Below are 22,171 nucleotides of genomic sequence, written 5' to 3' on the forward strand. Positions count from 1 at the left end.
GCCTCCATAGGCTTTATACAAGAGACGCACCTTAGGGGCAGAGATGAATGCTTATTGCATTCCAAAAATACCCCTTTCAGTATTTTGCTCCAGCCCCTAAGCATAAAAAATACTATTGTGTAGGGAATTTGTTTGCGCAGCATCTGGTGGTGCAAAAAAAGGCCCAATATCGGGACCGGAGGGCAGATTTTTGATCCTGCGGGTTCTATTAAATAATTCACCCCTAGTGTTAGTGTCTACTGTCCTCCCGCCTTCCAGACAGAGACGAGGCTTGAGGTGAACAAACGGTTGGAGGGATACATAGGGGATCCTGTAGTCATTGCGGGAGATTTCAATGTTTCATTAGACCCGGGAAAAGACACCTCCAGTCAGACTTTAACAGTCCAAGGGAAACCCAGGAAAATATTTAAGCAGCTGCTGAAAAATCGTCACCTAGTAGATATCTGGCGGTTATGTTACCCCCACAGCCAGAACTACACTTATTTTTCACATTCACATAACTCGTACACCCGCATAGATCGGTTTTTAGTTTCTAAAGATCTGGTGGCCAGAACGAGATCAGTAGATATTGAATGCATTACCTGGTTTGATCATGCCCCTATCCTTTGGACATTAGTAGGCCACGGCGGGGAGGAAGGACATACATTTTGGAGATTAAATGACTACTTGCTAACCTTGCCAACCTATCAGTACAGGGTGGGGGAGGTCCTGGAAGACTATTTTGAGTTGAATGATGGGCAGGTGGGTCTAACAACGGTGTGGGAAGGTATGAAGGCGGTCACTAGGGGGCATTTAATAAGTATGGGCACATACCATAAAAAACAAATCAATAAACGCAGGGACACCCTACTGCTGGAACTCGCTCAGTTAGAAAGCAAACATAAAATCCGGGTTTTGTTAGGGTAGGACTCCTGAGTCGGAAGCGAGAAGAGATAGCAGCCCTAGACACTGCAGCGATAGCGCATCGGTTAGATCTTTTACATCAAAAATATTATGAGTTTGATAACAAAAGTAGTAGACTTTTAGCAAACCGACTGTGCACTAGGAGCCTCAAGGCCATGATATATCATATTAAAGCCAGTTCAGGAGAATTGCTCACCGACCCGAGGGCTATTCGGACCAGGTTTCAAACATTTAAGGGAATCTCTATACTCCTGAAGTTGGGGGCTCCCAGGGAAGATATTCAGGCCTATCTAGAGGGGGTAACACTGCTCACGCTTTCAGATCTGGATCAAAACATTTTGGGGAAACCCATCTCCGAATATGAGGTAGACTGGGCCATTAAGGACCTTAAATCTGGGAAGGCTCCAGGTCTGGATAGATATACCCCACTCTTTTATAAAAAATATTGCCATATCCTCAGAGGCCCCCTGGCACGAATGTTTAATCATATCCGGGATGGGGGGCAATTATTACCGAATGGTAATGTGGCTGGGATAACTTTATTACTCAAGCTGGGGAAAGATCCTACCAATTGCGCATCTTTTAGGCTAATCTCCCTAATTAATATTGACTTGAAACTTTTGGCAAAAAGTTTGGCTTTCTGCTTGAGAGGTAGAATTGAGGGGCTCATTCACACTGATGAAGCGGGTTTCATACCAGGGCGTACAATAGCAGATAATATTAGGAAACTAATTGATTTGATATACAGTGTTGAGCGGACTGCACACCCAACAGTTTTTCTTACTATCGACGCTGAAAAGGCTTTCGATAGAGTATTTTGGCCTTTCTTATTTGCATGGGTGCGGGAACTTTATCGAGCGCCCCAAGCCTGTTTAAATATTAATCATAGTTACCGAGAACGTTAAGATTCAGAGGGAAACTAGGCAGGGTTGCCCACTGTCCCCACTGCTATTTGCTCTCAGTTTAGAACCCTTTGCAGCAACCATTCGACAGGACCCGGAGGTGTCTGGCATTCCGGTGGGAGCTTGTCAATACAAACTTTCTCTTTATGCTGATGATATCATTTTTTCATTAACGCAGCCTCTCTCCTCCTCCCTGGATAAGGTAAAGCGTCACCTGTAAGTGTATGGCCGACTTTCGGGGTTTCGTGTAAACTATGATAAGTCGGAGATTTTATCAGCCCATTGTGAGACAGAATTGGAATGAGAAGGGAAACAATTGTTTCCCTTTCAGTGGACATTCGCTACTTGGGTGTAAACCTAGGGCTAGACATTGCGGCACTAATGTGGAATAATTATCAACCCCTTATGCGGAGTATAATGGGCGACCTGGACAAATGGGACAGACTTTAGCTTTCCTGGTTTGGTAGGATAAATATCATTAAAATGAATATTTTATCCCGACTTGGATATCTCTTTCAGGCTCTACCCTGTCTCCTCCTTAAACATGAGTTGAAACCCCTCTTAAGGAAAATGTTCTATTTTATCTGGCATAGTAGACCACTGTGGGTAGCCAAGATGTTGTTGTATAGGAGCAGACGGGACGGAGGAGTGGGACTCCCATCTTTAATACACTATTATGTGACCGCTCAATTCTGATCGGTAATTGAATGCCATGATCCTAACTCGACTAAGCAGTGGGTAGAGATAGAACAGACTTTGGTAGAGGACATTCCATTGCACACCCTGTTTTGGTTCGAGGGACTCTCCAAACAGGCTCTCAAAGACTTTCCTCCTCCTTTACAATGTACCTATCGTTTATGGAGATGTTTTGGCTACTAGGAATTTCTTATGAGGGGTACACGGATGAGCAGCAAATACTGATTCAGTATGTGGCGACTGCAGCACGAGTATTGGTGGTGGCTCAATGGAAGTCTAACACAACGCCGTCCCATACACAGTTGTTAGTAAAATTACGGCACTTACAGAGGCTGGAAAAACTGACGGCAATCAGAAGGGACGCCTTTTCTAAATTTCGCAGAGTATGGTCCCTGATTTCCCTTTATCTCCAAAAATAAAGAGGAATTGGAACATTAGGAGGGTCCACATGGGGGGGGGGGGGGGAGGGGAGTAGGGTGGGATGGGATTACACAACAGGGGAGGGATGGGGGGAGTTGGTCCATGTAAAAGACAAATGAGGATGTTTTGTTCTGCAGTCAGTATTGGTAGCATGTAATTTGTCATTCTGCATGTGATGGCATGTAATTTGTCATTCTGCATGTAATAGTTCTATTTGTTGACAATGTATTGTTAAACGTGATTCTATATTAATAAAAATTGTCAATTATAAAAAATAAATGAATGCACAATTCCTCATTAGCACAGCAGCATCTAATTTACTGCTATTCACAATGTTTAGAGAATATGTCTTGAATCCCTGTCCCCTTCTCAAGTCCATCCTTCCGCCTTGCAACTGCAATCCATACACTCCCAACTTCAGGGGAGGAAGTGGGTTGGGAGGCTTCTTGGGCAATAAACTTTCCAATCTTTTTCAAGGCCTTAGGTAGGAGGTTCTGGCTTTGAATCTTTTTAGTGGGATGGTGGGTGTGGTTTGAGACCTACAGGCCTGCATGGCTTTTATTTTTTTTCATATTTCAGCCACTTTACCAGTTTTATATGTTGAATATGGATGGTTAAGGCTAAGAGGGTTCTTCCCCAAAAGGAGATGGGCAGCATGGTGATTTAAAGGGTTCTTCAGTGAGGCATTGGGAGAAGATCTCTTGGATTTTTTGGAATTTAAAGAGGCATATGCTAATCAGAGAGACCAAAAACTTTTTTCATATACTTTAAAATGAGCTCATTTGGACCAGTCAGAGAAGAATACTAGAAGTTCAAAAATTGGAGATTGAGCAATCTCCATCTATTTTCAAAGAGTTCAAAATGCTATGGATAGAAGACATGTCTTTTACCAAAGTTGACGAACTCTTGTGAGGTAGAAACATAAGATTCCAGATTCTTAATCCTCTCATCTTAGTCTGAAGCTCTAGGTTGAATGACAGAATTGATTCTTCATTGAATCTAGTGAAGAAAAAGAATGAATTTTGTTACTCCATGATTTCTCAAGTGATAGCAAAGCATGCCAAATGTTCTCCAGGCCTATATATGCTGGCCTTGGCAAAATGGAATGGAATTCATCTTCTGAAGTGGACTTGGTAAAACTCTTATTATCCCAGGACAAGCAGGATGCTAGTCCTCACATATGGGTGATGTCACTGACGGAGCCCTATCACGGAAAATTTTCTGTCAAAGTTTCTAGAAACATTTGACTGGCCCACTGAGCATGCCCAGCATGCCATGATCCCTCGAGCCACAGGGGTCTCCCTTCAGTCTTGGTTTTTCCACGCTGCAGTTAGCATCGCGGTGAAGGAGCCCTGTGTGAATTTCTTCACACAAACTTGAGAATAAAAACGTTTAAAATATATCTCACTTCATCCCCTATATAGGGGTCTCCCTCCGACCACCGGCCAATGAGTACAAATGTTTTCCCGCTCGATCCGGGTGAACTTAATTTTTTGGTCAGAAGGCCATCGACGGCTTTCCGGACTTCATTATGATCACGGGCTTCAAAAAATGCCTGAACTGCACTCACACAATGTCGATCACCGACCCGCACGTCAAGTGTGTTTTGTGCCTAGGGCAGTCACATGATGTTTCTTCCTGCCTGCAATGTGCGGAGATGACCGCCAAGGTCAGAAAGGCCTGTCAGGAAAAAATGGAACATCTTTTCCATATACAGCTTATGCCATCGACGTCGACTCAATAGCTTGGTTGCGTGCACGTGTGCCAAATTTTAAGTGAATACGCAGATGTGTGTGGAAATGCCGCTTTTACCAGGTAAAGTGGAGGATTTTAAAAAGGGCACACGTTGACACTATTTCCAGTTTTACCAGTTCGTCCCCATGTCACCCAGTTGAGAGATGTCCTCCAAACCCACCTAGTTTAATAACCTTTACTCCCCCCACATATTCCGACCCTGAAAACTTTGCAGATCTGCCTGTTTTTCTTTATTTTTCAACTTACGTTTTATCTATAGCAGACGTAAAGTTACACGCAGTGGGCCTTGGCGCAGCCAGATCTTGTAAGTATTTACGTGCACATCTCAGGTTTACGCATGGCTAATTCAGCTGCTTATCTACATGAAAAGAGCAAGTTTGCTTACTGTAAACGGTGTTTTCCATAGATAGCAGATGAATTAGCCATGCTGACCCGCCCGCCTCCCCGGACAGTTCTAGCATACCTAACTCGCTTTGATACTGACTGAGGAGACTGAGGTAATCCTGTCAGGATACAGGAGGGAGCACCTAGCTGAAAGACTTTGAGAGACTTAGAGAGCTCCGCCACCTAGTGGCACGAAAGACGTACCCAGACAGCATGGCTAATTCATCTGCTATCTACGGAAAACACCGTTTACGGTAAGCAAACTTGCTCTCCTGCTTCTCTTAATTTTTCCTGTCTTCCTCTTTCTGCAATTTTTTGAAGTTTATGCTAACCAAGGGATTTATCCAGACAGACTAAAAACCGCTTCCCTTAAACCCCTCCTTAAGAAACACAATTTAGACCCCAGAGAATTAGCCAATTTCCGCCCCATCTCTAATCTCCCATTCTTAGCCAAACTAACGGAGAAATTGGTAAACACCCAGCTCTCAGATTATTTAGAAGATCACAACATCCTGTATCCATCCCAATATGGCTTTCGCAAAGCACGCAACACGGAAACCCTCCTCATCTCACTAACAGACCATATTATTTTGGGATTAGACAAAGGCCACTCCTTTCTACTAGTCCTGCTAGACATCTCGGCGGCATTCGACACCGTCAACCACTCCATCCTCCTGAATCGCCTATCAGACATTGGTATATCCACTGCTTTCTACTTACATGCGCTGCTCTCCAATTAGAAATTGTTAATCTTTCCCTTTACTTTTCTTCAAAAAGCCTTGTTATACATTGCCTGTTGTAATGTAACTTTCGCTTTCAGTGTTTACGGGTTTAACTGGTTTACCCCCTAGTTTATTGTAAACCAGTACGATAAGACCTTGTCTTGAGCATCGGTATATTAAAAGAATTTAAATAAATAAATAAATAAATAAATATCCGGATCAGTCCACAGATGGTTCAAGTCTTTCCTCAGCAACAGAAGCTTTAAAGTCAAAATTAATAATAAAGAATCACCTTCGACAAATTCCTCACTTGGTGTACCGCAAGGATCCTCCTTATCTCCCACCCTCTTCAACATCTACCTCCTCCCCCTTTGCCAACTGCTAACAGATCTTAAACTAATACACTACCTTTACGCAGACGATGTGCAGATTCTGATCCCTATAACAGAATCCATCTCAAAAGCTCTCACTCACTGGAATAACTGCCTACAATCTATCACTAGCCTTCTCAACAATCTAAACCTGGTCCTTAATGCCACGAAGACCGAATTCCTCTTCATCTCCTCCAACCAGGATAACCCCCTCCCACAGTCCCTCCACAACACCCATCTCACTCATACGCATGTAAGAGATCTCGGGGTAATTCTCGACAACCGCCTAAACCTAAAGAAAATGATCAACATCACAACCAAAGATTGCTTCTACAGACTCCAGGTGCTAAAAAGACTCAAACCCCTCCTATTTTTCCACGACTTCAGGACAGTTCTCCAATCCTTGCTATTTGCCAAAATAGACTACTGCAGCGCTCTCCTCCTATGTCTCCCCAACTCTACCACCAAGCCGCTACAGATGATACAGAATGCTGCAGCTAGAATTTTGACTAACACCAACCGTGGAGAACACATTTCACCCATCCTCAGAAATCTACACTGGCTACCAGTTAACTTCAGAATCCTACACAAATCACTCACCTTAATACACAAATCCATCCACAATCAACTTCAACTCGACCTTGAAATCCCCTTCAAACTCCATACCTCCAACAGACCGATTAGAGAAATCCACAAAGGAACTCTGCAAGCTCCTCCAACTAAAGCCACGCACCTCACCTCGACCAAAGACCGAGCTTTCTCGACAGCAGGCCCAGCTATTTGGAATATTTTTTTATTTATTTTATTTTATTTTAGCATTTTTATATACCGAGGTAGAGCAGAGTAGCCTTCACTCCGGTTTACAATTATAACAACCTGATACATAAAACTATTGAAGACATTGAAGAAACAACAGCATTTAACAATCTGAGAACAGTCATGTAAAACATATGGACAAGGCAAGCTATCCCAAAGGATAGGCATATTGAAAATAAACCAGATAAGGTGTACCAAAGGAAAGGTACATTGAGTAGACAGAGATCAAGTATAATGATAAGATAGTCTTAGATATCTGTAGGAAACAGGATGATTAGACAGAGGGGGAATAAATGACAAAATATGGGAAGCTGTGGGATTAAGTTTTGAGATTGTTGAGCAGGCTGTCAGTATGAGATTGGCAGAGTAGCCAGGCTTTTAGTTCTTTCTTAAAAGATTTTGGGTTTTCTTGAGAGGCGAGGAACTGAGGTAAAGAGTTCCATAGTTTTGGGCCGATGATAGAAATGGCTCTGTTTCTGGTGGAAGAGAGTTTAGCAAAAGGGAGTGATGGAATCACTAGCTGTATTTTACTAGTTGATCTTGTTGTGCGTGGAGAATACTGGATGAATGATGTCATCAAGTGCGGTGTAGTCTGCTTTGTATATTGCTTTCTGTAAAGTTGAGAGGATCTTAAATTCGATTCTTTGTTCAATTGTGAGCCATTGTAATTGCTTGAATACGGGTGTGATATGATCAAATATTCTTTTACCCGTCAGAACTCTGGCAGCAGCATTCTGAAGAAGTTGTAAGGGTCTTAGGGATGATTTAGGTAAGCCAATTAGTAGAGAATTGCAATAGTCCAGACCAGAGAAGATTAGGGTTTGAAGGACGGTTTTGAAATCATGGGGGTGAAGCAGAGGTTTTAGGTGTTTGATTACATGTAATTTATGAAATCCTTCTTTTATTTTTGAAGAGATGTGAATTTTATAGTTTAGATCGCTATCAATCCAGAAGCCCAAGTCTTTAACGTTGTCTTTGAGTTGGATGGTGGTATTGTCGAATTGGAAAGGTGGGAATAACATCCCCTCAGACCTCAGGCTGGAACCCTGCCTCCTAACATTTAGGAAAAAACTTAAACTTGGCTTTTCCGCCAAGCCTTCTCAGATCCCCCTGATACACTCTAGATGATCTAATACTCTTTATGAGCGATGGAACCTGCACCTCTAAGTACATATTAAGCACTAGTCCGTTTACTCTATTGTATTATATTATTAGTTTCTGCCCTCTTAGGCCTCTCTTTCCACCTGAATAAGCTTCCAAGTTTACCCTCCTTGTTGAATGTAACTTTTGCCTCCCCGTTCATATGTTGTTTTTGTTTCAGTTTACCCTGTTCGATGTAAACCGATCTGATATGGTTATCACCATGAAGGTCGGTATAGAAAAGTGTTAAATAAATAAATAAATACGTTTATGAATGATAACCTTTTCTCCTTTACATTTTCAGTTACTTCTTTAGAAATCCTTAATGGTCTCTTTCTTCTTTCCTTTATTTACATTCCTAACAAAAAAATTAGATGCCCTTATATCATCTCTTTTTAGATTTGTCTGCTGCCCTTCTACTTCCCCTAAATTTTCCCATCTAGCTAACAACTTGAGGTACTCTCCCATTTTGAGAATGTTGGTTTTCCTGAAGTCAATGGCCCTCACCTTAGAATGAACTTTCATCTCTTATATCCTAAAGTTGAACCACATCATTCTGTCCCTGTTGGTAAGCATAGGTCCAATTTTGCCCCCTCTTGTGTGGGTTCTGATACCAGTTAATAGAACAGTTCTTTCAGAGAATCGAATATCCTTCCTGCTTCTAGAAGATACTGCAGTTGAGATGTCCTAATTAACATCTGGAAGATTAAAATCCCCTTGCTTACAGCACTTCCCCTTTCATAGCTATCCTCCATTAAATCTCTCTCCATCTCCTCTGTCTGTGATGGAGGTCTGTATATTACACCAATATAAATAGATGTTCCATTCCCTCTTTGCAGATTAACCTACAGTGCCTCCTCCTTACCTCATAAGCCAGGAATGCTGTTGCTTTAATATTGTTCTTTAATATTGTTCTTTGTATATAATGCCACACCTCCACGCTTCCTCCTTTCCTTCCTACCTGGTCCTTCCTGAATAGTGTAAGAAGTGAGCCTCATTGTCAGGCCTTGCAACTATCCATCTCTTATGATTCTGACTGACTTGGTGTAGCTCTGTCCAGCTGGCTTGTAAATTTATTTATTTATTTATTTATTTAAAAGAGTCTTCTATACCGATATTAGTAGGGGACATCATATTGATTTACAGCGAAACTATAGAATGGAAATTATAAAAAACAGGGAAGTGGGGGAGGGGATACACTGAACCAAGGTTTTGGGCTAACTGGCCTACAGATTACGACATCAAGTTGGAGCCATGGCTGTGAGCTGTACCTCTCAGACATCTGCAAAGCTGCAACTTGGTTGTCAGTGCACATGTTTACATTCCGTTACAGTGTCAGTATATGATAGTAAATTTGGGCAAGCAGTGTTGCATAGTCTGTTCACCCAGTAGTCTGTTCTCTGCAGTGGAGTCCAGATTGTTTTTTAAGTCCAGTCTGCTGCTATCTTCTGCTTAGTACTCCCCACATAGGGCCAGATTTTCAAAAGGTTAGGCGCGCCAGCTTATTTTCAAAAGGCCCGGCGACGTGCGTAAAGCCCCAGGACGCGTGTAAGTCCTGGGGCTTGCAAAAAGGGGCGGGGGGGTGGGGAGGTCCACAGGCGGGGTGGGGTCAGAGGCTCCCGGCCCAGTGGTCATTTGCCGCTGTGCCGGGGATCACGTGCCAGCAGTTGGCCAGCACGTGCTACTTACTTCAGCCCCAGGGCTGAAGTAAGCTTTACAATTGAAGTTAAAAAAAGAAAAAGGTAGGGAGAAAGGGCGGGGGAGGTAAGGGAAGGGAGGGTGGGGGGTAGGGAAGTTTCCTCTGAGGCCACTACGATTTCGGAGTGGCCTGGGAGGGAACGGGAGAAGGCAGCGTGGCTCGGCACTCGCAAGGTGCACAAATTGTGAACACCCTTGCGCGCGCCGACCCCTGATTTTATAACATGTGCGCGCATGTTATAAAATCGGGTGTAATGTGTGCACACAAGTACGCCTGCGTGTACCTCTCAAAATCTACCCCATATCTTGGCTAATTCAACCCTGATTGTTGTTGGATAAAGCAAGTTTGCTTACTGCAAAGAGTATTATCCCAGGACAAGCAGAATGCTAGTCCTCACATATGGGGTGACGTCACTGATGGAGCCCTATTGCGGGAAAACTTTCTGTCAAAGTTTCTAGAAAGTTTTGACTGGCCCTGTGAGGCCACTGAGCATGCCCAGCATGCCATGATATTCTCTGCCACAGGGGTCTCTCTTCAGTCTTCGTTTTTCCGCGCTGCTGAAAGCATTGCGGCGCAAGGAGCCTTGTGAGTTTTTCTCACATTATTGTCTGGCTGAAAAAGTCAATTATTTCTTCAGAAATTTTCTCCCATAAGGGATCTCTCTCAGATTGCCACCATCTGGTGAGTAATCACAGTCTCGTTTTTACTTTTAGTAAAAACTTTTCTCATTTTCTTTTCCCCCTTTTTTCATCGATGGCTGTCGATAGAAAATGGCTTCGGGTTTTAAAAAATGCCCGGTTTGTAATAGGACAATGGCCATAACAAATCCACACCTTGAGTGTGTTCTCTGTTTGGGAGATAAACACGATGTCTCATCCTGCCCTCAATGTGCAGAGATGACTCCCAAAGGAAGAAAACTTCTCCTTCAACATCAAGAAAATCGTCTCCGGTAGGGGTGTCAAAGTGAATTTTGTTGAAAAAACATTGTCTGGAGGGATCGGGAGATCACCCATCGCCATCGCCATCGATGGCATTGACAAGGTCGGTAGTCGAACAACGACCAAAACATCGCCACCGACATCAACTTGCACCGACTCCGACATGCATCGACTCCAGCGACGCCACTCTCTCCGGAGGAACCGACTGCTAAACGGCCAAAACCTTAGAAAACTCCCCTACCCTCGGCGCCGGGGCCTATACTTCCATCGATCGAACCTCCACAGGGATCTGCGAAGGTAATATAGATGCCTACACCGCCACCACGTTCAGCTGCTCTGGCTACACCAGATGTTTCGCATGAATTGTCAGAATTTATTAGACAAGCGGTGCTCCAGGCCCTTAAAGAACAGAGACCTACTTCGGTGACTTCGCCGATGCCGGTGCTAACACCGATGTGGGTTCTTGAACCGATGCCTGTACCTTTGCCGATGCTGTTGATTCCACCGAGACCGGTGACCATACCGATGCCGACGACCCCGTCGATGCTGGTTCCGATGCCGATACCGATACCAACTGTTCCATCGATGCTGGTACCTACGTCGATTCCAACTAAGGTGATGTCGACGCGACCACTGAAGGCGCCAACGCCATCTTCGATTCCGGCACCATCACCATCGATGCCAATCTCACCTGGGGACCCAGGACGTCCAGAATTGGCACTTTACCAACTTTTAACGAAGAAATTTGGGGAGGTGGTCGGTACTCTTCCTTCCAAACCCCAGGAAGAACACCCTGAGGAGTCACCCATTGATGACCCACTACCAGGACCTTCAGGGATTCCTCGACCGCCTAGAACTTCCACAATTTCTCAGCCTGAGCAAGATCCATATGATACTTGGGAGTGATACACACTCAGCTACCTCATCTGAAGCTTTCATGTCGGATCCCTCACCACTGGATCCAAGAAAGAAATCTCCACCAGAAGATTTCTCATTCACAACTTTTCTCCAGGAAATGGCTGACACTATACCGTTCACCTTGGTCCCAGAGCATGATGTACGACAGCAAACATTGGACGTTCTGCAATTTGTAGACCCTCCGAAGCAAGTGGTAGCTATACCAATCCATGATGTTCTGCTGGAATTACAACATCAGATTTGGGAACATCCATGCTCAGTGCCAGCTGTCAACAAAAGAATGGACACTACATATTTGGTGCAGTCTACTCCTGGCTACCAAAAATCGCAGCTTCCTCAGCAGTCAATAGTGGTAGAGTCTGCGCAAAAGAAGTCCAAAAGGATTAGACCACATTCCTCAAATCCCCCAGGTAAAGATCACAGATTTTTAGATTCCCTGGGACGGAAAGTCTACCAAGGGGCCATGTTAAATTCTAGGATATCCTCGTATCAACTATACATGACCCAGTACCAAAGAAATTTGTGGAAAAAAATGCAGGACTTTATTCCATCACTTCCATCACAATATCAGGAAGCAGCCCAAGTGATCATCCACAAAGGGCTAGAGGCAGGGAAACACGAGGTCCGTGCAGCCTATGATGGTTTTGAGACAGCTTCCAGAGTGGCTGCATCGGGTATAAGTGCCAGACGTTGGGCATGGCTCAAAGCCTCGGACCTCAGGCCTGAAATCCAGGACAAGTTAGTAGACCTCCCATGTCTTGGAGATAACCTCTTTGGGTCCAAAGTACAAGATGCAGTTGCTCAATTAAAAGAGCATACAGAGACCCTGAGACAGCTTTCATCGATCCCGCAGGATCCACCTATGCAGCCAACTCATAGGCCTCAAAGAAAGGATCCCAGAAGGACCCTTCTATAGACAGAGGCGATATTACCCCCCCTACATCTAGGAGCAGGTCTTCTAGGCCACAACAATGACCTCAGCCCATACAACCTAGGGCGACTAGGCCTCAACCTCCGCCATAGACGGGACCGGCTGCTTGCTTTTGAGGCGATTCCCAGAGAACACAGCCTTCTCTCCAGTCCTCATCCACAGCTTCCGGTAGGAGGTCGGGTATCCTCTTTTTACAACCATTGGGTTCAAATACCAACAGACCAATGGGTGCTTACAATAATATCTCGAGGTTACCAACTCAATTTCCTCTCAATTCCAACAGATTCTCCTCCGAGACCTATTTCTCTCAGCGAAAATCACATAATCCAATTGCAAGTAGAATTATCCACCCTTCTGAGAGCCAGGGCTGTAGAGCCGGTGCCCCGGACTTAGCAGGGCAAAGGATTCTATTCCCGTTATTTCCTCATTCCAAAGAAAACCGGAGGCCTACGTCCCATCCTAGACCTCAGAAATCTCAACAAATTTCTGAAAAAAGAAAAATTCAGGATGGTGTCTCTGGGCACCATGCTTCCACTTCTTCAAACAGGAGATTGGCTTTGTTCTCTGGATCTTCAAGACGCTTACACTCACATTCCAACATTCCCTCTTCATCGCAAATATCTGCGCTTCATGGTGGGTCATCAACATTTTCAATACAGAGTACTACCATTCGGACTTGCCTCTGCTCCCAGAGTATTCACAAAATGCCTGACAGTAATAGCAGCACACTTGCGCAAGGAAAGTGTCCATGTCTTTCCCTATTTAGATGACTGGCTCATCAGAAATCAATCTCAACAGGGAGCTCTGGCTTCTCTCAGTGGAACAATTACTCTACTTCACTCCATGGGCTTTCTCATCAATTATCAAAAGTCCCATCTCACTCTGTCTCACCTGCTTCAATTTATAGGAGCAGAATTGAACACCATCCTCTCAAAGGCCTTTCTACCTGGGGATTGTGTGGAGACACTTTCCCTACTGGCGAACTCGATTCGCTCAAAGACACAGGCAACAGCTCATCAGTTTCTCAACTTACTAGGCCACATGGCCGCCATAGTTCGTCACTCCTATGGCACGGCTCGCCATGAGAGTAACCCAATGGACATTAAGATCACAATGGATCCAAGCCATTCGACCACTGTATTCTCCAATTCAAGTAACCCACCAACTAAGTTCATCCCTACTTTGGTGGGCAAACAAGGACAATTTGCACAAGGGCTTACCCTTCCAGCAACCAGTCCCACAGTTAACGTTAACTACAGATGCATCCACCTTGGGTTGGGGAGCTCACATAAACAACTCCAAACCCAAGGTATTTGGACAAAACTCGACGCAACATTTGAAATCAATTTCCTGGAACTTCGAGCTATACGTTATGCGCTGCATGCATTCAAGGACTGCCTTTCACGCAAGACTGTTCTCATCCAAACAGACAATACAGTAGCAGTGAGGTACATCAACAAACAGGGAGGTACAGGCTTGTATCTCCTTTGTCAAGAAGCTGCACAGATTTGGAACTGGGCTCTGACACTATCGATGTTCCTCGTGGCCACTTATCTGGCAGGCATTCACAATGTAGTGGCGGATCGACTCAGTCGTCAGTTCCAACCACACGAGTGGTCCCTGGATCCCTCAGTAGCGACTAGGATATTTCAGCATTGGGGACAACCAACAATAGACCTCTTTGCGTCACACCTGAATCACAAAGTGGACAAATTCTGTTCTCTACACACACAGAAAAACCAGCCAGCCAAGGGCGCATTTGCTCGCCCTTGGAACTCAGGCCTTCTATACGCGTATCCTCCGATACCGCTCATAACCAAATCTCTAGTGAAGCTACAACAGGACAAGGGGTCCATAATACTTATAGCCCTGTATTGGCCTCAACAAGTATGGTTTCCCACACTTCTAGACCTCTCAATCAGGGATTCCATTCGCCTGGGTGTAGCTCCCACTCTCATAAGTCAGGATCAGGGTTGGTTGCGCCATCCCAACCTTCAATCCCTATCCCTGACAGCATGGATGTTGAAAGCTTGATTTTACAACCACTCAACCTTTCAACCAATGTATCTCAAGTGGTTATAGCTTCACGTAAACCTTCCACGCGGAAGAACTATTCTTCAAAATGGAAAAGATTTACTTTATGGTGCAGACAAAAGAATATTGTCCCTTTCTCCTGCCCCACAATTTCTCTACTAGATTACCTATGTCATCTTTCAGACTCCGGTCTCCAGACTTCATCTGTAAGAGTACATTTAAGTGCAATCTCAGCATACCATAACAAGATGGGAGATGCACCAATATCCATACAACCTCTTGTCAGCAGGTTTATGAGAGGTTTAACTCAACTTCAACCACCAATTCGGCCACCAGTCACAGAATGGGACCTGAATCTGGTCTTAAAAAGACTCATGAGTTCTCCTTTTGAACCCATGAATTCCTGTGATCTTAAATTTCTCACATGGAAGACTATGTTCCTCATAGCCATTACATCGGCTGGAAGGGTTACTGAGTTACAAGCATTTGTCACGTACTCACCATATACAAAATTCCTACATGAGTGGTTCTCCATACACATTCAAAATTCCTTCCCAAGGTAGTTACGGAATTCCACTTGAACCAATCAATAGTTTTACCCACATTCTTTCCAAGGCCTCATTCTCACCAAGGAGAACAGGCCTTACATACCTTGGACTGTAAACGTGCACTAGCATTTTACTTAAACCGCCCTGCAGTCCACAGGAAATCCAATCAACTCTTTGTATCTTATGATCCAAACAAACTGGGGACAGCAGTGGGTAAACATACTCTGTCCAACTGGTTAGCAGATTGCATACAGTTTTGCTATGAAAAAGCGGGCCTTCCTCTCCAAGGGCGAGTAAAGGCGCATTCAGTAAGAGCGATGTCAACCTCAGTAGCACACTATCGTTCAGTGCCAATCCTTGACATATGTAAAGCAGCAACATAGAGTTCTTGTCACACTTTTGCAGCTCATTACTGTTTGGATAAACAGGGACGAGAAGATTCAGCCTATGGACAATCTGTCTTAAAGAACTTGTTTCCAGTTTTATTCCAACTCCTTCTACATCCAACCTGCTGTGATCTTCGGCTGCCTTATTTTCACCAACAATACTTCAGTGTTGCTTCACTACAAAATGACTCAGCCTCTAGCTTACTAATCACCCATATGTGAGGACTAGCATCCTGCTTGTCCTGGGATAAAGCAAAATTACTTGCTCTGTAATAGGTGTTATCCCAGGACAGCAGGATGTAGTCCTCACGAAACCCACCTGCCACACCGCGGAGTTGGGTCTCATATATTTTATTATTTTATTTTTGCTAACGCTTATTGCTACATACGAGACTAAAGAGAGACACCTGTGGCAGAGAATATCATGGCATGCTGGGCATGCTCAGTGGCCTCACAGGGCCAGTCAAAAGTTTCTAGAAACTTTGACAGAAAGTTTTCCCGCAATCGTGCTCCATCAGTGATGTCACCCCATATGTGAGGACTACATCCTGCTGTCCTGGGATAACACCTATTACAAGGTAAGCAATTTTGTTTTTTTCCATAAACAGCAGTATGAATTATCCATACTAAATATCCACCCACCTCCCTGGAGAATTGACTACCTAGCTAGACTTAGCTCTAAAATTTACTGAGGGCTCATAAATAATACCTGAGCTGGAATTCCCTGATATGTTCAGTAGAGCCAAAGCTCCATGAGCTTAAGAGAGAAGGGTATATTCATCATTCATGTCATGGCTAATTCATCCTGATGTCTATGGAGAACACCATATACAATAAGAAAATTTGCTTTCTTCATAATGAAGACCACTGACCATTTTAGTAGTTGCTGTCTGAACTGACTCCATCTGCTTTATATCATTTTGAAGGTGTGTTCTCTAGAACTGAACATAGTATTCAAATGAGGATTCACTAGGAACTTATACAGGTACAATATCATCTCCTTTTCTTTGCTCACCATTTCTCTCCCTATGCAGCCAAGCATCTTTCTGGCTTTTGCCGTCACCTTATCCACCTGTTTGGCCACCTTAAGATCATCAGATATGATAACCCCCATATCTTGCTCTTGTTTCATGCATTGAATAATTTCATCCCATTCAGTATTGCTCCCTTATTCATAGCTCAAATGCATGACTGCATTGTTTACAATTAAATCTTAGCTGTCAGATTCTAAGCCATTCCTTAAGCTTCCTTAGATCCCTCCTTATGTTTTCACACCTTGCTGTTGCAGATTTTGGTATCATCTGGAAAAAGATAAACTTCCTCTAATAGTACTTCCGCAGTATCTCTTGTGAAAATGTGGAAAAGGACTGGCCCCAAGGACCAATCCCAGTGGCACACTAATAATAATGCCCCCTCTTCTTGGAATGAACACCATTTACCACTAACCGTTGTTACCTTGCACTCTTCCAGTTTCTAACCAAATCAGTCACTTTAGGACCCATAGAAGGGCACTAAGTTTATAAGTTGGCTATGTGGAACTGTACAAAAGGACTTAATAAATAATTTTTGGACAGCATTATGTGAAAAATGTACCAGAGTGTGAAGACTTACAAGGCATTGTATATCCTTCTGTGAGGCATTGCTCCTAATGTTCCCCTGTTTACCTGTGCAGGATCAGGCTAGATGCCTGGTCCACCTTAAATCCTCTAAGAAGAGTCTGCTCTATGGGCGGGATCCTGCCGGGCAGGCGGGGCTCAGAGGGTGTGTTATGTTTTATTGGTGTTGTGGGCCCTTGGTCGTAGCAAGAGATGGAACCTCCCACAGGGAGGGGCTCTGTGGGGACTTGCTGCGATAGGCTGGCTGTAATGGTACACACACAGAAGTCAAGGCGAGTCTTTATTATACAGCCAATGATGGAAATAACCTGAGGTGCGGGCAGAGTATCTCTGCACAGAGGAGGGTGGTTCCAGAGGAGTGCTCTCGCTGATACTGCACAGCGTGACCTGCGGAGATGAACTCTCACCAATAGACTGTAGATCCGGTAGTGGTCCGCAGAGCGGGGTACGCCGTGAAGCCACACTGTAGATGGCAGGCCTGTAGGGTAGATCCGGTAGTGGTCCGCAGAGCGGGGTACGCCGTGAAGCCACACTGTAGATGGCAGGCCTGTAGGGTAGATCCGGTAGTGGTCCGCAGAGCGGGGTACGCCGTGAATGCACACTGTAGAAAGTTGAGAGAGAGAGGCTGGAAGCTGGGGTACTCACTCTGTAGCGATAGGATGAGGAAGGTAGGGACTTCCGAGGAGCGGAGGCCCAGGACAAGGCAAGGCCCCCGAGGAGCGGGTACCAAGGGCATCCTAGCAGTAACAAGCTGACCCCGAAGGGTAAAACAGGAACGTAGCAAGGCCCCTGAGGAGCGGGTACCTGGGTCCTCCAGAGAGAGTACAGAGAAAAGGTGTCTGTAACCTGAGCGAAATCAGCAGGAACGAATTCTTGCTAACTCGTAGCTGGAATGGAGTTTAAAGTGTAAATACCCGGAGGTAATGACGTCATGCAGAGGGGAAGCCCCCGAGGTTCCTGCCATGACGTACGTAAAAGGAGGGCCAGCGCGCGGCCCTAAGTGATCCCAGAAGGAAAATGGCAAACGCAATCGCCCTTGTTGGTCCGGGGACGCCGGAGCGGTCAGCTTGTGGAAGTGGAGGCAGCCATCTTGCCAACTGAAATGGAGAAAGGGAGAAAAGAGGTGAGACAGAGAGGCTGCAACAGGGTGTATCCAGACACTGGGGAAGAAGAGCTGGGATCCAAGTGGTGATAACCAGACCAGGCCCAGGTTTCCAGGAGGAAGGCAGCTTCTGTGCATAACACTGTCTAAACAGTAAGCTGATATGAAGCAGCACAACTGAGAGTAGAGAGTACACTGTCTAAATGTAAAGTCAGTCTACTGCTAAGTATGAGTGAAGCTGTAAATAAAGTTCATGCTTTAAGAAAGGCTAGTCAGACTAAATTTCTGCCTCCAGGCATGACATATGGTGTCATGTGTGGGATTTTTCTAAAGCTTTGCACAGAAACACCCCCTGCCCACTAGCCTCCAAGAAAGTGTCTGTCTGAAGTAAAGAAAGAATTGCAAAGAAGGCCTGTGGCTCTAAAACAGAGTGCAGGGGTGCAGCATGGCTGTGCTGAAAGTATGTGGCTCAGAAGCTGCACAGAAGAGAAAAAAATACAACAAAGTTTAAAGTTTCAGGTAGAGAGGAAATTGTTTGTGGTCCTGGTCGCAGAGACAGCCAGAAAATGGTAGGTTTGTACCAGCTAATAGGAGAAGCCCGGCTGGAGGTAGGCAGAGAATTAAGTGATTTAGTTATTGCTGGTTATGCAGGCTTTTTTTTTTTACCTTTTTTTTTTTTGCCTTGAGAAAATGAAGAGGAAGGAACACTGGTGCTACAGGGCTGTGAGTGTGGTGATTGAAGCTGGGTGGGGCCCTCTTCCAGCAAGCAAGATACTCTACTGGAAGTTATGCAGCTACAGGAAAACCTGGAGTGGAGCAGTCAGGGTACTGCAGCAACCAGCAAAGTAAAAGAGACAGAAGTTCTGGAAGGAAAAACATGTATTTCTTTGTGGTGGGAGTTCCCCAGGTTCCAAGAGCCGGGCCAGAGGAAGAACCTAAAACTCGATGTTTGGCAGTTGGAAAGGCTAGCCACGGTAAACTAACAAGGGAACCTACTTCTAAGAGGCCAGGCAAAAGAGTGAATGCCTAGACTGGCTGGACAAGGAGTACCAACAGTTCATGGAAGAATTGGATGAGTGGTTGGCAGAGGTGTTCGGTGAGCAGACTAAATCATGGCAACAGTCTGAGATTGTCACTACAGTTGGTCCTGAGGAAGACCCTATAGGGTGCTCAAACACTACTGGAAGTCCAGAGACTGCGCCCATGAGAAGCATAGAGAAGGGGACTGTGAAGAACCCTGAGAGATGGGTCACAGAGAGCCATAGGGAGAATGACACAGACTTCCCAGTAGGATGCAGTTTTGAGAAGTTGGAAGTCGATGTTACAGGTGGTCCTGAGGAAGACCCTGTAGGGTGTCCAAGCATTGCTGGGAGACTAAAGCTAGCTCCCGTGAGAAGCCCAGAGAGAGAGGGCATGGATAGGCAAGCAAGAGATACCATGGAGAGCCCAGAGGGCGGTGCTGCGAAGACCCCCCGTGAGGCTGTGGAGGAGCCAGTGACTGGCGTGGGTGAGTGGCCAGAGGGTGCAGAGGAGGAAACTGCAGAGAGCCCATAGAGAGGTGCTGTGGAGACTCCAGCAACTGAGGATACAGAGGAACCAGTACTGGTGGTTCCGTAGTCAGTCCATGGAGCTCCATTGCAATGGAATTCAAACCCGGAGCTGGCAAAGGACTCAGTTAAAGGACTGGGGATATGCACTGTGCGAAGAGCACAATGGGTGGTGGCCATGACGCTGTCAAGGGTAACCCTAACAGATGGAGGTGAGCATGGCACTAAGTTCCCATTCCGAAATGTAGCTGGTAAGAAGCCAGAGGAAGGGGAACAGGAGGTTTGGGACTCTCCTGAATGGGATCCAGGAGGGAGTAGGGGTGCTTGGCCGGACAAGTCCAAGTTGAGGAGCGGGGTATGTGAGGCAGTGCCCCTGGTGTTCCCCTATTTACCTGTGCAGGACCAAGCTAGATGCTTGGTCTACCTTAAGTCCACTAAAGATAGTATGCTCTATGGGTGGGATCCTGTGGGGCAGGTGCCACTCAGAGGGCATAACCAGAGACTGGGGAGTATGAGCTGGGATCCAGGTGAGTGATAACCAGACCAGGCCCAGTTCTCCGGGAGGAAGGCAACCAACTCCTGTGTGTAACACTGAACAAATACTGAGCTGAAATGAAGCTGCACAACTGTGAGTAGACAGAGAGTACACTGTCTGAAGGTAAAGTCAGTCTACTGTTGTGTATATGACTGAAGCTGTGAATAAAGTTCATGTTTTAAGAAAGGCTGGAGTCAGACTGAATTTCTGCCTTCAGGCCTGTGGAAATCACCACTTGTTCCCACACCTTGATTATATAACTACACTTTCCTAACCCCCAAACACACTTGCACCACAACTGCTCCCTCCAACCTACAATCAAACCCAAACCAACAGCCATCTCTTCTATGAATCTATGTTGGAAAGTATTCTCAAAGCTATTCCTCTGCGTGCTTTCCCTACGTTTTGAATTCAGAAATTGTAAATTAATAGATAAAGAAGGTCCTGTAAGTTTAATTATTTTGAAGTGTACATAGCATTTTGTATGTAATGTGTTTAACAAGATTATCACAGTTGTTCATTGTTTTGTTTTTTTTCTGTGTTACTTGTTTTGAATAGGAAGGAGTTGCAGGAGATGCAAAATCTTTACAAACAAAGCAATGAGCATGCAGTACAGCAGGCCGAACTGATCCAGCAGCTTCAGGCTCTCAATATGGATACCCAAAAAGTACTGAGAAATCAGGAAGATGCTCACACAGCTGAAACAATATCGTACCAAAAAGTATGATTTTTTTTATAGTCTCAGTAAATTATACAAAGAACATTTTTTCATCAGAACATACTATAGTATCTTTAAGAAACATTTAATTATGATAATGTTTAGCTGTATTGTATAGTTGCTTCCTTAGAAGAGTTCTGATATGAGAGGAGATAAAAAGCAAAAAATTGTATTATTTAAAATTATAGTATGGGTTTCTTTTTAAAATGATGAACTTGTGAAAAACAGAGTCTGCATATAATGTAAAATAATTTGAGTGCCAAGATTATTATAATCAGCATTTTAAAAGGGTAATTTTCAAAAGCATTTTTGTAGATAAAACAATGTTTTACCTGCAAAAATTAGCTTTTTAAAAATGACTCACTCGATATACAGGTATACTTACATGCGTTGTCATGTTCAGTCGTTAGTATACTCAGACTTAGTGGAGGGGCTCCTGGGTGTGAAACTGGGTCAGGGTTTGGACTTATGTGCATATTTTTGAAAAGTGTAACGTATGTACATAAATTTTCCTGAATAGTTTCTGCACACTAAAGAGCAGGTGTAAGTGGGTGCAGGTGGATTTGGTGGGATACCTTTTAGAGCAGACGTATGCACTTTAATTCTTCTTTGAAAATTGGTGTAATTTATACACATATTTACCAGCTAATTTATGGGTGATGTTACAAAATAACCCTCAGAATGAAAAATGTGCTGAATCCATGAGCATTCTTGAAAAACATTTGAGACACAGTTCACCTCTTCTATGAAGAATTGAAAGAATAGATAATCTTGAGGTCCATTTTGAAAGCAGGTTGTCTGGTTAACTCTGGGAATTAGCCAAGCAAACTGGGGAATTTTTAAAAGTTAGCAAGATAAATCCGGGACTGATCCAGTTTTCTAGTTAAGTTGGCTGGATAAATGGATAATGCTGATTTTCAGCATTATCCAGTTATTATAGATGGATGATGTAAGGAACTGTTGGAGAAGGAGTGTTAGTGAGAAGTCTTAAAGTTAGCTGGATAAGCTTATCCGGTTAGCTTTCACGTAGCCAGCTAATGGTTGAAAATTATCCTCCTAATCTTTAAACACTTGAACCTTTCTGTGGATG

The 22,171-nt window shown here is 44.4% G+C and overlaps 1 protein-coding gene across 3 annotated transcripts in view; it reads left to right on the forward strand.

The window, feature by feature from the left end:
• CNTLN (centlein) overlaps positions 1 to 22,171 on the forward strand; it is a 1,032,335-nt gene that overhangs the window by 366,214 nt on the left and 643,950 nt on the right. For all 3 annotated transcript variants that reach the window (XM_029608687.1, XM_029608696.1, XM_029608677.1), the window contains exon 8: positions 20,922 to 21,084. In XM_029608687.1, the coding sequence (XP_029464547.1) occupies positions 20,922 to 21,084 (163 nt within the window). The remainder of the gene's footprint in view (positions 1 to 20,921; positions 21,085 to 22,171) is intronic.

This window comes from Rhinatrema bivittatum, chromosome 1 (assembly GCF_901001135.1).
Source record: "Rhinatrema bivittatum chromosome 1, aRhiBiv1.1, whole genome shotgun sequence".
Taxonomy (NCBI): Eukaryota; Metazoa; Chordata; class Amphibia; order Gymnophiona; family Rhinatrematidae; genus Rhinatrema; species Rhinatrema bivittatum.